Raw genomic sequence first — 17,937 nt, forward strand, 5'->3', positions numbered from 1 at the left:
ACAAGCTACTTTACAATGTGACAAATAAAATCTCTCACTTCCAGGCTCAAAGTGTCTTCTTTAGTCCACAGAAAACATGTAGAAAATGTCTTAGCAACAGACTGTCAGATAGATAATCTTAAAAACACACAACTACACATTTCTGCTACACACTTCACCAACATATCATCAATTCATTTCCTGTTAGCTTTTTCATCTCCGTGACCCAAATCCAATGATTGCACATACACCACTTCCTCTTACTCTAATTAACTTTCACAATAAACAAAAATGTTACAATGAATTCATACTTTTTTAACATATTTACACTGTGACATCTGTTAATCTTAAACGAAATTGCTTTTTAAACCATTTCAATGACTAATTTGTTAAACTTAATTAACTTTGTCTTGAACATAAATTTTATGACCATGAATTGTCTTTTTAAACTGTTTACACAGAGTAGGAGCACACCTCGGTGCACACCACAGTAAAGAATTTCAGGTGTTTTTTTCCTTAAAAGCCCCTCTCCATGTAACTTAAATCTCTTTTATATTGCTTATATAGCAAGTTAGTCCATAAACAAAATCACTATCTGTGGATGAGTCACTTTTTATCCTACTATTTATTAACAGTCCACAATATCCAACAGATGGGTGGAAACTAGTTAATAATCTTAATGCTCCTGTGCTGGCAAGGGATGAAATTATCACACTGGGTGTACAGAGGGTATGCTGCAAATACCTAAATAAATTTATCAAATGATGAAATGGCTGATTGAACAATCACTGCTGGAACATTTGTTGTTAGAGTCACATCGCTGTCTCTCTCACACATGTGAGCTAACTGAGTTTAGGTGTTGTTTACCTTCCACTACATCCCTGTGTATGAAAAATCCGGGGACAACAGTTTAAATAAAAGTCAGCCACAGAAGCAGTGTTGTGCATGAAGGCGTTATAAGAACAGTGTTAATTGAAGTTGCTCATATTCTTGATCGATGGTGAACTGAACTGCTCTTTTAGCAACTAATGAATGTGAACGGGAGCACATTCACTCTTGCGAGAGTTAACATTGATACTGTGAGATTTAATGATGCTCAAAGAACCCGAATGGTGTGACAGGTCATTATAGATGGCTAACCACCTAGCTTTTAGCAGTTTTGCTTAAAATTACACTAATTACTTTCAGATTACACAAATTAAGCAGAAGTTTTTATTTTTTGATGTTCAAAAACTCAAATGTGACTTATTATTTTCAAGGCATTGGAAAAACTGTGTTCATTTCTCAATGTTATGATCCGGATGTCTCCAAAATGCTCACAAATCAAAGACAGATGTCATGCCATCAGAGGTTCAAGAGCTGTTAAGCCCGAGAGTAAACAGGGCAAAAGCAAGGCCTTTGAGATTACACTGCAACAGAAGAGGATTTACCTTTACATGCATAGGGACCACTCCACTGACCGTTTTCCAGACATTCAATCTCTGGACTTCCTTGAGGAATCAGTCCTCGGCGGCATGGAACCTTTATCTTAGTGCCGTTGTGTACACGTGTGCCGTTGTGTGGGTCTATACAAGTTGCTGAACAGTGACATTTTGGATTTAAGTTTTGACTCATTTCAGAAGCAGCTATACATTAAATGCAGTAATTGCTGTGGCATTAACAATCATTGCATGTAATCATAGCAATAATAGTACCATTGAATTTGATTTGTATAGCATCTTACAAAGTCACTAAGTGCTTATAATATTAACATTGTAATACCACTGCAGATGTTTTGTAGTGGTGTTTAAATCACTTTAAATTACAGAAAATCTTTATTGCAAAATAATCACATTGCAAAATAGTTGATATACTCAGGGGGAATGGAAACTTACGGAGGCATCTTGTCTCTCCAATCCATGCACCATTGCTGCAGGTTTTATGAGTCTGACCATCCAGAGTGTAGTTCTCATGACAGCTGTATTCAACGGTCTCATTCTGGCTGTAAATCGTCTTCACAGTGGACGTGATGTCTCCACTTTCAAGTGGTGGTGGACTTGCACAATCCCATGGTGCTAGAAGAAGATGAGCAATTAGAGAACGATAAGATCATTTTAGCCTGACACAGCCGAGCACTCTCTGATTTCATTTCAACTGTTCACTTCATGAAACACAGTGACGTGCTGCAGAAACAGGCCTTCATAAAACATGTAGCAGGTGATTGTACCAACCATTATCATTGTCCAATCACACGAACAAACCATATGACTTAGTATTGGAGCGCTAAAGCTAAACAACCAGCAGCAAATGTGATAGTGAAAGTGGGCAAGCATGTCGGTCAGCATGTGGCTGTCAAATTACCGGTCTGGTACACGATTCTTGCTGTTTTTGTAAGGAAACTGTTATGGTTTCTGCCAGGTCACAGTTTTTCCTTGTGTTTTTTCCTGTGTTTCCCCCTCCCTTGTGTCTATGTGTCTGTATGTGTGGCATGGCCATGTCTCACTCTCTCTCTCTCTCTCTCTACCAACTCACCTGCTCCTGCTTGCCATCGAGCAGGATCACCTGCCTCTCATCTGCTCAGCAGACCTGGCGTACAAGAACCTGGCTCTCACCCTCACACTTTGCGAGATCGTGATCTCGGCTACAGTTTATACATCTAGCTGACAGTATTTCCGTAATGGTGATGTTGCATTTGATGACTTTGTTGCCTGTTGTTAATTCCTGTCTCCTTGTGCTCCAGGACCTACCTGCCTGCCTTCATCTGCTCCAGCGTCTCCCCAGGCCACGCCACACAGCCCACCTCAGCCTTGACTTGCCACAGCTGTTCATTTGCTGTCCTTGCCTTCACTCCTTCGTTTACCACCTTCATCTTGTACTGCCTCCAGCATCTGCATTTGTGCACTAAACCTGACAGAAAGTGTATATTGAAGTCCTGTTGTTTCAGTTTTCCAGTTCTAGTGCACTGACACCATCACCTAAGCTTAACCTGTAGCTCATCAAAGAAAACTGACTGATCTGGCTGTTTTGTGGTGTCCAATAACACTTCAGTTGGAGCATGGCCAGGTGGTTTGGACAGTCAAACAAAAATGAACTCATGAGATCAGCTGGCTGTGTTAGCGTAAAATTAGAGTATGGGCTATACTGCAGGGATAAGTGCTGGAAAACATGGTTGTTTCCAGAGGAGGGGTGCAGAGGATCACCTGCTCAGTCAGTCTAGAAACTGCTGTCAATAATGCAGCTTCACAGGGAAATAGAGGAAGAAAGCTGCTTGTGGCGTGAGGAAGGCAGAAGAAAGAGCCTCCTGTTGAAACCAGGGTGGGGAGCTTACTGGGAAGTCAGAGGGAGGTGATAATGTCGCCTTGTCAAAGCTTTACAAAATGACTGAATGAGAGGCATCCAACCAAGTATTCAAATATCACATTCATAACTCCTAAATACAAATTTCACTCATCATCAGTGAAGTCCATTACAAAACAACAGTTCCAATAACGTCTGGATAATGCCGCTGATTTCATAGTGATTTCAAACAAAAGAAATTATGCCAGAGATGGTGCAGAAGTGTGACCTGCTCTTTCAGCAAATCGCTCTGCTACACAGATGTTGCTAGACAAGAAAATGATGATGGTGCCCGCCTTGAAAACAGGAAGTGTAGATCCTTTACATACCACTGGTACAGCTCAAAGTATCCTCTTCCTTTGATATCTTATTCCTTTGCATGCTTTAAGTCTTTCAAGAAGTGTCCACCTGTTATTGAAAGTCCATTTTATGTCAATTCCCCTAAATAATATTGTCAGCTTTAGGGTAAAGCAGGAAATGTCTGCTCACCAGTGATTACTATTGTAGTCTACTGCATGCTAAAGAATTAACATGCTCACTGAACACGGCTATCTACTGCAGTCCCACAGATGGTTTTGCGGCTAATCCTCAACTTTCACATTAGGTGAAGTGACAAACTCCCAAAACACTTGTGTATCCAAACTCATTTAGTTTCATTTTCAGATGTTAAAATCTGTTTTTAGGAATAAAATAGGTTTTTCACATCTTGAAACAAAGCAAATTAAGTGGATTCTAGTTTCAAGAAAAGAATACTTGACTTAGAATAATTGTTGAAATGAGTGTGCATTGGAAACAAGTAACACTGTCCTATCCAACTGGCATTTTTTTTTTCTCAGAGTATAAGGTATTCATTCTTACCAATCTGTGACAAAGAAGCATCCATGTTCATCCACAGGACAAGAGACCAGAGCAGCAGAGAGAAAATCATGGTGGCCGTGCAGGATATTGACTCGCTGTAGCCCGTTAGTCCACAAACAGAATCACCCCAACTTAACAAGCTAAACCTTCTTATGACTGAGTGTGTGTAGGTTCGCTTTCACGCACGCATGCACGCACACAAAACAACCCAATTCTAGTGAAATGATTACTCAGAGTTGCAAAACATTTTGTGTTTTGTAACACTGGTGGCCTTCAGACTGACTGTAAATGGGAATCTAATCTTTACTTAACAACAACCCATTTCGGATTTATTAACGCAGCCTATTTAGCAAGTAGATCTCAAACTGATAATTGCAGAGTGACTTCTTAAAGCAGGGATACTCAAATACCTGAACCTGGGGGCCACTTTAGGAAAATGGCAAGGGGCCAGGGGCCAGTTGATAAAATGACAACATTTATGATTCTTGATTACTTCTCTCTTTCATTTGTTTTATTTTCACGAAACATATCAAAAGGTAAGTACAATGATAGTCTTTTATGGCTTGGCTTTTCATTTCTATTATGTTACCGACACAGTTTGTAATCAAATGAATTTGCCACATTTTTCCTCAATATTCAATAATTCTGTAAGTGCAACTTGCACATTCATCACAAACAACTTTTTACATGAACAAGAAATGTAAATGAATAGCTTTCTGTATGTCTGTCTGCTGTCAAGTGGGTTAACACTGAAGATACCCGTAAACATCTCTGTCAATTGCTTCACAAAGAGTCATTTATGACTTGACCCACATTCAACACAAATCTTTTCTGAGTAAGGGCAGTCTTGCCTGTTTAAATGAGTTATTGATTATACACTAGTGATATAATTAATGATAACTAGATCATATCTTTATTACAATTTAATAATAATAATAATAATTTCAATATTATTATTTTATATTTTATCATTTTATTTTTTATTTTTGATTGATTGCTTGGGGGGCCAGTCAAAATTGCGTCACAGGCCGGAAGTGGCCCGCGGGCCGGATGTTGAGTATCCCTTCCTTAAAGGTTTACAAATCATTTGGTAATCATTAACAAATAATATTGTAAGTATATAGTAATATTGTGTGTAAAAGTTAGAATGTGTGGAACAATAAATTGATATATAGTTTAATATGTAAGGTGTAAACAATACATTATTATTTCATTGTTAACTGTAATTAACTATCAATATCCCATTAATGATGGTTATTTCTAAAGTATTAATATCACTATTTTCTTGGAAAAATGTGCACTTTTCTCTGATTGTGGAGTCAGAAAAACACTTAAAAGACAAGTGTGTGTGTTTTATTGAAATTGAGACAGATGAAGTGCAGACAGAGGATCAGTACAAAGCAGCAGCACATATCGTGTCAAACTCTTTCCTCTGGTTATCCATTTACATGTTTGTCCTGCCAGCTGCTGGCCATCACTTCCAGTTAACTCACACTCCTACTGGCAAGAGGGCAGCAGCATCTCACCGTCAATACACTGCTGACGCATTGCCAGCCTGCCGTCATGTCTTCCTCTGGTACAACTGAATGTTACAAAATCTCGGTGTCGTGAATAAATTTTAGGGTCTGATTTATATCTCAGTTCAATGTTTTTTCTCCTCATATCATCCTGTGTCACAGTGCAGGGCCCTGCAGGAGATAATGGACAAGAGAAGACTCGGTTAATGTCACTTATGACTGTAAAGCACACTGCACACACAACCATTTATAGGCAGACTGTGGCCATTTCAGAAGTCAGCAGCCACTATTTTACAGGGACCGTCCTCTGGTCACTGTGACCAAATTGGTGGTGGTGGCTCTGTGTCAGCTGAGGTTTACAAAATTTGACATGACATTGATATGTGATGATATGCCATTATATATAGGTTTCACATAGGTAATGTCCACCAAGCCTGAAGTCTGTCATTGTAATTTTTAATAAAGGAATGACTAAATCAAACTGCCACATGCAAACACAATTAAAATCAAGATGAATTTAGATTTCACAAAATTGTGTCTCATATTAGAAAAAAAATAGAAATATTCAGGGAGGATGGCAACTTACGGATGCATCTCATCTCTCCAGTCCATTGACCATTGCTGCAGGTTTTATGAGTCTGACCATCCAGAGTGTAGTAACTCTGACAGCTGTATTCAACTCTCTCACCATGGTCGTAACTACTTTGAAGAGAAGACTGGACATCTCCAAATTCAAGGGGTGGTGGCATTCCACAGCCCACAGGCTCTAGAAGAAGGACAACAAGACAATGAGAACATAAATTAATAGGCCTTAAAGTTGTAGCTATGACATTTTCGCCTACAATTGTAGAGCTTTTGGGGAAGGTTTGGAAAATACACAACTGAGGTTTCATTAGTAATTACACAATATATCGCTGTCATGTATTTTATGTCTTTGTGTGCCTTGACTCTTGAACCTTGGCTGCAGAGGTGGAAACAGATTAACACTCAGGTCTTCCAAAAGTATGCCGTGATGTTTGTTCTCGTAATCTTGTAAGCCCGTGTACAAAGATCACCTTAATGCCACAAGACTCACATATCATCACCTCTCTCTCTCTCTCTCTCTCTCTCTCTCTCTCTCTCTCTCTCTCCCTCTCTCTCTCTCTCTCTCAGTGCTCCTGTTTTTTTAACTAGTGTCTTTTAAAGAGCTACCACAAAAGAAAAAAAATCTTTTCAGGGAGAGCTTTGTCACCCTGTAAAACAGTAGATTAAGATTCAAAAATTTCAGTCAGGAGAATTCACATATAGAAAATGTATTTGTCAACTGAGGAGACATGATCTGCTTTTAGGCTGTACTACTACTACTATGTTAGGCTGTGTTGCTCCAACAAAATTTCATTGTTATTTATGACAATGACAATAAAGCAATTGATTGATTGATTGATTGATGTTAGATGGTGCATGCATTTGATTTCATGAATCACTAGTGCACATACATAGTTTTGTAGGGATAAACCCAATCCCCTAAGCAGGTGGAGCTGAGGAAAAGGAGAGTTAAAGAAATAACAGCACAGAGAGGCCGCCTGTCAAATTAAGGTAATATGTCATTTAAATGAGTTTAGGTAGGGAGACAATGCTTGGTTTACTCTGAAACTCTTACGCCACCTCAGCCAGCCCCAATACACAAATGATGTTTGTCTCTGTGGATGGAAAGATGATCTCAGGGATAATAATACAGTCCAGAGTTGTAATAGAGCACAGCAGAAATCGCTGAATATGAGATAATTCGGAGCTAAGTGATTTACAGGTTTTTTTTTTTCCACACTCAGTGTTGCAAAATAAATATGAGAAACTCAGGTAGAATGATAACTTACTGGAGCACCTAATCTCTCCAATCCAGTTACCGTTGTTGCAGGTTTTGTGAGACTGACCAAGCGGAATGTAGTTATGGTGACATCTGTATTGAATTGTACTCCCATGGTCCCACGAATATCTTAAAAAAGTAGAAGACCAGATGTCTCCATTTTCAATTGCTGGTGGCTGTCCACAGTTTGCAGGTACTAGAAGGTAGACAACAAGAACACATTCACAGGCTTTGAAACAGCTGCTATATCGCTATCATATATACAGTATTTTGTCTCCACTTCAAATGCCTGTCAAAAATATGTTCTGTGTGTGACGTCAGTATGGAGTGACAGCTGCTAGCAATTTGACTTTTAAAATAACACTCACTTTGAGATTATACAAAAACAGGAGTTTTCAGGCCTGTTGCTGCACATCCAGACTAAACTGCTACAGTGCCATCAGAGGTCTAAGAGCTGTTAAGCCCCAGAGTAAACAGGGAAAAAGCAAGGCCTTTGAGATTACACTGCAACAGAAGAGGATTTACCTTTACATCTATAGGGACCACTCCACTGGCCGTTTCCCAGACATTCAATCTCTGGACTTCCTTGAGGAATCAGTCCTTGGCGGCATGTAACCTTTATCCTATAGCCTTTGTCTACAAGACTGCGTTGGTCGCGTGGGTCTACACAAGTTGCTGTTTTGAGGGGAAAAAAATCATTAACAAATATTTTTGATTCATTTTGTTTTAGATGAACAGTGACATTTTGGATTTAGGTTTTGACTCATTTCAGAAACCGCTATACATTAAATATAGTAGTTGCTGTGGCATTAATAATAATTGCACGTAATCTAATAATAATAAGAAGAATAACAAAGTTTTTATATCATGTTTCATAGCAGGCTGTTCTCATTCAATATTCGTACAAATTCCTATGAAAAGTTTTGCACTATAATTCGTATATAACCCACGTAATTGTGAGCCAGAAAGTTGTGATCACGTGACCTATGCGCTGCAGGCTGGTCTTTCTGTGAAAACAAAATAAATGGCGGACATTCCTTTTATTTTCAGTGGAAAATGCAATATTTTAAGACAGCTTATGCATTCAAATGCGTTTTGATAACATTTCTAGCGGGAAATGTGCATTTTATTTCCAAAATCTTCGTTCAGTTAATGTATATGATGTTTACTTTGTTAGTTATTACGAAGATTCTTTCAGGTTTCTATCATTGCTATGGCTGTTGCTATGGACGCTGCTACCAATATCGCTGATGTAGCTTCTGCTTGGAAGTATTTTCCTCACTGTCACCTGGATTTCCAAAACGCATTTGAACGCATATGAATGCATAAGCTATCTTAAAATATTGCATTTTCCACTGAGAATAAAAGGAATGTCTGCCATTTTTCTTAAGGCTCTCGCTTCGGGGCTCGCGCATGCGCGCTGATTGCTCATGCTGCTGGAAATTCATAGGAATATGCACAAAAATTTGTGCGTAACTTTTCGTATCATATCATATGAACTGTTTCATGAGAATACGTTGTTCATAGATATAATCATTAGGTGTTTTACAATACTAACATAGTAATACCAACAGTAAAACAAATCGCTGTAAAAACCCATATTCGAAGACAAAAACAACAAAACACAGAGACTGGGCAAATACATCAGCATACCAAAAAGAGTGAGTTTTTTTTTTTTTTTTAATTAAAAGCTGTTGACTGGTTCAACTTGGCCTGCTTGTTACTATTTAAAGAAATAACCATGTATCCTGATTTAGTTTCTTTTTGAATTAGTTTTTGTTGTTTTTGTCAATATTAACATCATTTGAATTAATGGTAGTTAAATTTAGCCAAAACATGAGCTTGGAGAATTCAAATCGGTAATTTTCAAATTAAAATAAAAATGTAGACATGACCACTGGCCAGGATATAGTAACTTCACAGAAATGAACTACACTTAAGCTTTCATTTTTTGTTAAAACGTACATAGACATGAACCCTTATGGAATGGAATGGAATAGACTTTATTGTCATTTCCTGACCAGGCACACAACAAAATTGCAACCTCCCTATAGTGCACATATACAATAAATAAATAAAAATATATTGAATAAAACAGAGAGCAATAAGAAAAAAAAAAAGAAAATTTACAAATGTATGTGCACTACAGGGAAGTTGCAATTTCATTGTGTGCCTGGTCAATGACAATAAAGTCCATGTTCCTTAGTGAAATGCAGGATAGAAAGGTGGCAAGCAAATTCTCCAGCTTGAAATTTACTTCTGTGAAAAAGAACATACCTCTGCAGGTTGGAAAGGCGGCACTCCACTGCCCGGTCTCCAAGCATTCCACCTCAGTAACCCCGAAAAGTGTGTATCTGCTGTCACACAGAAACCTCAGTTTATGTCCATACTTCATTTTTTCATTGGCTGGCGGTAGTCCAGTTACATATAAGGGAGGGAGTGGTTTTTGAGCTTGACAAGTTATATCTGAAAAGAAAACAACCGATGTGATCAGTGACAAAAACCTGTGCAGAGTGAAAATATCATGCTGGCTCGTTGAATGAAGATGCACTGCATTTTTCCAAGGCTTAAAAACAGGTTCTGACCCTGCCTGGGGTTTGGTGTTCACCTCCCACTAGAGATACCCCTCTTAATGCATGCACTCATACTATAAGGTGCTTTGAATGAACACACCTTCTGTATGAATGAATTTTGTATACTATTAATTTGACACTGAAGTGAATACCTTCACAGGAAGGAAATGTGCCACTCCACTCTCCGTCTTGTCCACATATGAGTTCTGAACTGCCACTCAAATATTTGCTGCGGTCTGCACAGCTAAAAGTGATGAAACGGTCAGAGAGTATGGGTCCATCATTGTCTGGAAGACCTCTTACTATAAGCCCTTCCTGCACAGTGGGGGGGCTGCAGCTCACAGCTGAGTCAAAACACAAAACAAACAAACAATGAAAAACCATGGAGAGGCAGTCAGTCCACCATAGAAACAAGATTTCTAGAGAGCACACATAAGTCACACAAATGACGGCACTATACCACCCAGCAAGAACGTCTGTTCACTCAGCTGAGAGAGCTAAAGCTGCACTAGAAAACATTTGTATGCATCCTTTTATCCAACCTAATTTTTAATTCAACAGAGACAAACGTGCCATCCCCACTAACTCAGCCTCTGGATATTTTCTTTGCTTTGTCTTTCTGTTGGTACAGTTACCGATGGGAAATCTTCTGGTCCCACAAAAAATGATGAACTTACGTACAAAACTTTGTTACCATGAGAATACAGATTATAGATAGTTGGACTCAATGACGACACACTAAGAAAACTTTTTGTCAATTAACATAACTTTATAGGATTTCTTGGGAATGATTTTCTTCAGACAGTAATCTGTTGCTCCCACTTGGGGCTGCGAAAGTACACATTTTCACACACCTGGAGCTGGACAAATCAAGGTTTTTTTTTTTTTTTTTTTAGATAGATCTTCGGAAATGGCAAAAGAAAACTTAGGAAATTCTTGTGAGGGCTTCCTTTCATTTTCTCAGCACCAGACTCCTTTAATATGGATTTCTTTGATTTTCCTATTTATGAATTTCTCAAATGAGCAAAATTTGGCCAAAATTAATTATAATTAATAACCTTTAGGTGTCCATTACCATTGCAGATGGAAGTTTTTTTTTTTTTTTTTTTTTTTTTTGCATAAGCATGTTTATCAATATTAATGCTGTCTATTCTGGATGTTCCTCTGTAGCTACACCTCAAACCATCTCCAACTACAAAGCAATTGGAGACAAAAATAAGGGCAATTACATATTAGTTGCTGTTATTTGGCTAAGTCTACAAGTATATTTGTAAAATTAAAATTTACTAACTCTTTAGCTGACATGAGACACAGGCCTGCTTGGGCCTACCCCAAATAAAGCTTTACAGCAAATATTACTATTAATATTAATGTTTCAGCTTCAAATGTATGAAATTAGAGGCTTACTTTTTCCACTGTAGAAGTTTTAAGAAAGGTGAAAGGTGGTCTTAAAGTTAAGAAAAACTTTAGGATAAAAATAGAAGGAAACACCTTTTATTTTTCTAAATACTGACATTGTCAATCAATCAATCAATCAATAAATAAATAAATAAAATGGCAATGTATTTTTCAGGTATTGTGAATTTGAACCATGAGCTTTACCAGTTAAAGTCAATTGATGAAACTTTGGCCAAAACTGCTCCATTACCGAAACTTACGTTCACATATGGGCACGTGATTGGTCCATTTGTTCAGTAAACATGTCCTGGTCTGAACTTTGCTCACCATCTGATACCTGCAATAAACAAACAGATAAATCTTACCATTCTGAGATAAGAGAGAAAAAAAAATCAACGGCAGTATTAGAGATGGGATAAACCACCAGATAGGTGTCTTTTGCTGTACCCACTTTCCACTCAGACAAAACCACGCATAGAAATGTTACAAGTTGTTCCCATGGTGTAAAACGCCATAGCATGCAAGTCTATGATTTACATACCCGCTGTTACAAAAGTATTTGATTGTTGTTCCAAAAACAAAGTCATCACCCTGGATAATCTGGTAATAGCCATTGGGAGTATCATCAGGAAGCTCACATGGCTTTACTGGAAGTGGAAGGAAAAAATATGTTAGTGTGATTGCTTTTTGTTCCAACATTTGTCAGTAATTGCAAATACGGTGATTTATTTACCCAGAGTTTGAACTTTTTTGGGGGACTTTTTATCGGACAAAAAATGTTTTAGTGTTCATGGATACGTCCCTGACGGGTTGGGGGAACCTGCCTGGGAAAAGCGGTAGGCAGTGTGTGGTCTTCTAGGGAATACCGACACCTGCCTGAACTCCAGGTGGTGATGCTGGTTCTCCAACACTTCCTGCCCCAGATTCTGGGGAGGCATCTGTTTGTGAGGACTGACAACTGCACCTTGGTTGCTAACATCAACAGGCAGGGCAGAGTCCAGTCTGCTTTATGCCTTTTCTCCTCTCCATCTCATTCCTCTGCTGCTAGCAACAATGAGGCAAAAGAAGCTAGCTGTCATCCTCGTAGTCCTGAACTAGTGATGGGTCGTTCGCGAATGAGTCGATTCTTTTGAACGGCTCTTTGAAGTGAACGAGTGAACCGGCTCTTTGAAATGAACGAGCCACTTCCCAATTTCTTTGTTTTTTGCTTTAATTCACTCTGTAGAAGAAATCATAAAGCATGGGTATTATTTCAGAGCTGCCATTTTTTTGTTTACACTTTATTTTATTGTTTACAGAAAGTAAGCTAAGTCAAGGAGCTGATCTCCTGTTTTGGTCAAAGCAGCTCAGGTGTACAACATTAGCATTATTATTGTGAGTTTTCAATCCAAAATGTTCTTAAAATTTGCACTGATATTGTTCTATTCTAATATTTGAAGTTGAAATCTTGTTTAGTTTTATAAAAGTATTGGATAGTGTTGCATATTTTTATAATCTCCTTGTTTTCTCATTTGATACACGTTATCGTGAATTTCTAAAGAAAGACTAAAATTTGCACTACATATTGCAAGGTTTGTTCTTGTTCTATTTTGCACTAAAAGTAAAAGCTGTTTTACATGGGAATTCATTGTACCCTGCTTAGCTTTTTTAGGTATTGCATGGATAACCTTAACTCAAGGTTTATTACACACACACACCCATTTAATACAAAGGGTAAATCCAAAATAGTGATCTTATTGTCAAAGCAGAGGGATGTGGCGCCGCGCCACCCTGTGGAATGTTTACTAATGTCCACACAGACCATTGCCAAATGAAATTATCATTATTTCAGGATAATTCAAACTCAGATATCCCACCAATAGAATTCTGATCAAAATATTAACCCACACCTTCTTAGCATCCAGTACAGTCTGATACCACCCTGTTAGTCTCATGTGTAATGTTTAGGTCTTAATGGGTTAAAAATAAATAAATATAAAAATGAGACAGTCTTTTGAATGGCTCTTTGAAAGGAACGGATCCTCAAGAGCCGGCTCCTTTCAAAGAGCCATAAATCCCATCTCTATCCTGAACCAACCCTGCTACTTCTGCACCACTTGTTGAAGAGGTTGTAGGATGCATGTTTTATGTGATCCAGTAGCATGTATTTTGTAGGCAACGCCCTGATTGGCTGGATATGCTCATGCAAATTTTCAGTGTGTGAATCCATGCATATGTTTGGAGAGAGCTTTACCTAAAGAGTCCTGTAGAGGGCTCTTACTGTGCTTAGAGAACTAGAGTTACAAAATCATAACCTTCATTAAAGTGTCAAGCAGATCGACTAAGGGCGACTTGCAGACTCTCTGATTTACAGAAAACATATTTAATATTTATCAGCTCAGCTTGACTAGACTCCTCCCGAAGGCTGCTGCCAGCGAAGAACAGCATTCAACAAAAATTGAGGAAGATATCAAAATTTGATTTTATTTCCTTATAAAAACAAACAAACAAAAAATCTAAATTTAAAATCACCTGTAAAGCTCTGGTTTCAGAAGCTGGGAGAAATATTTGTTTTTGACTCAATTTTCCTTTGTTGTTGGAGTTGTGCCTTTAGCTACAATCTGTTTTCTGTTTGTTTTTTTTTCTTTCTTTCTTTTTTGAGACATTTGGTGGGGAGCGACTGTCTATAATTAAGGACTGTGCTGAGTTTGAGGACTTTGTGGAGTAAAGTGTGTGCATTTCACCAAACAGAGGTATGAGAACCAGCAAAGATCATCTTTATGTATGGGGTCTCTATCTGGGAGGCACTTATAGATTGATGCTAGTGTGTGTTGTAATAGATGATGACAGTGTTTGATTTACAGAATTATGGATTCTGAATAGTTCAAAGTGCTACAAAATTGGCTGTAAACTGACAACAAATGATAGTAGTTGTAGTTGTTTGAAATTAGGCTTTGTTTAAATTTTTCCTCTACATCTTGCAACTCTTTCAACATTTTATATGGCAATTACTTTTACAACATCTAATGAATTGTGCTTGACAATTTTAACCAAGTCACTGCAGTGCTGTCACATGTAATCTGTTATTTCCCAGGCCAGAATGCCAGTAATGAAAACAATCAGTCAGTCATTCACTGTCAAAATGTAGAACAGAAGCTGTTATGCTGTTTGTCTTGCCAACTCACATGAACATTCCCCAGCACGGACTGGTTTCCAGCTCTTGCTCGAACATATATATGTGATGGTTGGGCCTGACACATAGCCAGTGTCACAAGTGTAATATAATAAATCGCCTTGTTCGTACCCGCGTTTTCTAGACTCTTCAGAAACACTGGCATGGGGGATATCTGGGGGCTTCAAACACACTAACAAAACATAGGGAGAAAAAAGGAAGTTACACATAAAACGCCATCATTTGTGTGGCACATATACAGAGAGGTTGGAAGACTCCTAGGCATGCATGAAGCTGATAAGATTAAGAAACGAAACCAAACAACTGCAACGACAACAAAATCCCAAGCATTCTGTGATTAGAAACATGAAACCAGATGGTGGTCGTCAGAAGGCAAACAACCTCTAATATTAATGGAAAGATATTAAAAATCATTTGTAATTTCAATTAAGCATATATTTCTGCTTTTTTATGTATTTGCTTTTTAAATCCCTCCTGCTATATTATTTGTCAGTTTATGATGTGCATTATGAGTTGACATTATAAAGATGGGTAAACCTTATTCTACAAATAAAAAGCCTGGTAAATTGAGTTGAAACATATGGGTAAGCAAACAGCATAGTTTTAAATCATATTTTATATATTACTTTGGCAAAAAAGAACATACCAGTGCAAACTGGAAATTGGGCATTCCACTTCCCAGTTTCCAAGCATTCCACCTCTTTTACCCCATCCAGGGAATATCTATCAGCACACTGAAACTTTAATTTATGCCCATACTTCATTGTTTCATTGGCTGCTGGTAGTCCTGTCACATTCAAGTGGCGGGGAATCGTCTCAGCTGTACAAGTGACATCTGACAAAAATAAAACATGCATGGTTAATAAATAGCTGTGAACAGATGTCTCTGTAAATAAAATGTCCCGCTGGCCTTTTCTCAAATGAAAATACAACTTGATGTCCCAACTATCGATGGACAAACACTATCTTCACTACTGCATAGTCGTCATATTGTGAGGTGCTTTTAATGAAAGTGTCTCCTTTGTTTCTAATTTGTATACTATTACTATAATCTTTAAGTGTTTACCTTCACAATGGGGAAATGAGCCGCTCCATTCTCCGTCTGTACCACATACCAGCTCTGAGCTGCCATTCAGATATTTCCCGGGACCTTCACAGCTAAATTTGAGCAGATGGTCATAGAATATGGATCCATTGTTGTCTGGAAGGCCACTTACTATAACCCCTTCCTCTACAGTGGGAGGGCTGCAGCCCACATCTGAGTCAAAACAAACGTGGAGGGGCAGTCAGTGCACCACAGAAACAAGGAGATTATCTGGAAAGTACACACAAATGATGGCACTACTTCTGCGAACAAGAATGTCTAATGATTATTTCACTACACAAGAATTACGTGCCAAAAATCCCCTTGTCATCGTAAAATCTGAAGGGCAGCTGCAACAAAGAACAGTGTGCCGTCTCAGCTAGACTATGTAAATCCTTTTTGATCGAATGAAACTATCTGTCTCAGATGCAAAATACAAAACTTTCTCCCTACACAGCAGACCTTGGTTCATAGCAATCTAGATTGAGCACTGCTGAAATCATTAGACTTGAACTGTCACTGAGGTGACTCTATATAACAAACGTGATTGCTGGACCTGACACACAGCCAGTTTGAAGAGTGTGCTTATCATCAAACAACGAAGGAATGGTGAACATACATGAGCAACAAAGTAGAGAGCAAGTACAATCACTTGTGTGCAACATATGCAGACGGACATAGAGAGGAAGGTGAAAATACGGCTGAGTGAGAAAACCAACCAACCAACCAACAACAAAGAAATCCACCTGATTATTCTATAATAAAGAATGTGATGCCAATAAGATATATCTTCTTAAAAATTGCAATATACTGCATGTACATATGCAAAGCCGAATCACAACGCTACAGAGATTAAAAGAGGTCAACTTACTTTCCTGTGATAAAGTAAGATCCACATGGAGCCACAGCTGGAGAAACAGAAGGACTGCAGACAATCGCATGGCGGCGAGCAGCTGTGTGGTGACAAGAGTCTAACTGAGGCTTATTCCTTTGACAAGTGCTGTTTATTGAACAGATTCACTGTGTGTTTGTCCCCAGCGACAGTCCTGAGGCAACACCGAAGGTCAAAACATGGGATTGCCCACTGGGATTGCGCAAAGCTGTTGAACAAAAATGAGACATAGCAACATACCAGCACCTACTTTTCAGATAGGCAATGCTGAAGACTCAGGCCCTGTTTACATGCAGTGTCTCTGGTGTGTTCACATTATTTACATAGTCAGTTTACACAATATTTGTTAGCTATCCTACCAGAAGGTTTGCTTTCTTTAGCCAAATATGTGTCATGCTTTCATTTATGTCTTATGTGTTGATCCAGTTTGACCTCATCACTATGGTTGGGAAATGCCAAAAAACAAAAAACAAAAACAAAAACAAAAACAAAAAAAACAACAAGAACCAGAACAAATATCTTTATTGTGACTCAGCTCGACTTGATTTAGGATAAGGAACAAACATGCATTAGAAATACTTAAATATTTGGCCTGAAAAGGGTGGCCCCCTTTAAATTTCAACTAAGACACATTTCCTTTGTCAGAGGAAAAAAGCAATCAATCAGTTTGAAGTGCAAGAAAACATTAACAGGACGAGGTAAGCCTAGCTGAAGCCTGCTCGCCACTGCAGCTTGAATCACTGAAACTGAGCAATTTCTTCTTCGCTATTACCCGTTCCCAGTGTGTGTGTTTGTCCCCCAGCAGGGAATTTAGGGCAGAGACAACAATGTACGAGTACAAATACAACAGAAGCTCATGAAAAAGCTACTGCTATAAAATAAATAAAGCAAATTCTGTAAACCAAATATATATACTCACACCAAATAGTAAACTAGATAAAACCTCAAACCCACATGGGTTTTTGCACACGTGTGTTTCAACAATATGGTGTTAGTGGCGTATGGAAGGACGCACCGCTTGGACAATCTGGCAAAAACACAACGACTCAGTGACTGATTGTGCTTGAAGGCAGCATGGACTTGCACAAAACAGAAAATATGAAAAAATATACCGTAGCAGTATACATACGGTATGTGTGTATATCTATAAATTTCACCACCACTAGATACAATGTGACACACAGTAAGCACCTCTAATTCAGATTTACGGTACTGCATGATACTGCAGTACAAAGTCCATTGCAAAAATCCATCAGCTGAGTCACAGCAGAAGTGATACTGGTGGCACTGAAAGAACATACAGTTT

The 17,937-nt window shown here is 38.4% G+C and overlaps 1 protein-coding gene across 1 annotated transcript; it reads right to left on the minus strand.

Annotated features, from left to right (window-relative positions):
• Positions 1-5,471: 5,471 nt before the first annotated feature.
• Positions 5,472-16,739, minus strand: LOC115358237 (complement factor H-like). The gene is made up of 12 exons (XM_030050116.1): positions 16,611-16,739; positions 15,722-15,913; positions 15,302-15,490; positions 14,648-14,827; positions 12,025-12,130; positions 11,744-11,820; positions 10,238-10,429; positions 9,790-9,978; positions 8,038-8,187; positions 7,523-7,708; positions 6,256-6,435; positions 5,472-5,840 (listed from the first exon to the last, which is right to left on the minus strand). Exons 1-12 carry the CDS (start codon positions 16,678-16,680, stop codon positions 5,650-5,652), a joined length of 1,902 nt encoding a protein of 633 aa, XP_029905976.1. The 5' UTR covers positions 16,681-16,739; the 3' UTR covers positions 5,472-5,649.
• Positions 16,740-17,937: the final 1,198 nt, after the last annotated feature.

This window comes from Myripristis murdjan, chromosome 4 (genome assembly GCF_902150065.1).
Source record: "Myripristis murdjan chromosome 4, fMyrMur1.1, whole genome shotgun sequence".
Taxonomy (NCBI): Eukaryota; Metazoa; Chordata; class Actinopteri; order Holocentriformes; family Holocentridae; genus Myripristis; species Myripristis murdjan.

Bases quoted from the DNA above. Each gene is read 5' to 3' on its own strand.
- LOC115358237 (XM_030050116.1), bottom strand. From the start codon at position 16,680: ATGCGATTGTCTGCAGTCCTTCTGTTTCTCCAGCTGTGGCTCCATGTG. The intron at 11,821-12,024 runs GTATGTAAATCA...TGTTTATTGCAG, and splicing joins AAATACTTTTGTAACAGCGG to GTATCAGATGGTGAGCAAAG. The intron at 7,709-8,037 runs GTAAATCCTCTT...TCTACCTTCTAG, and splicing joins TGGTCCCTATAGATGTAAAG to TACCTGCAAACTGTGGACAG.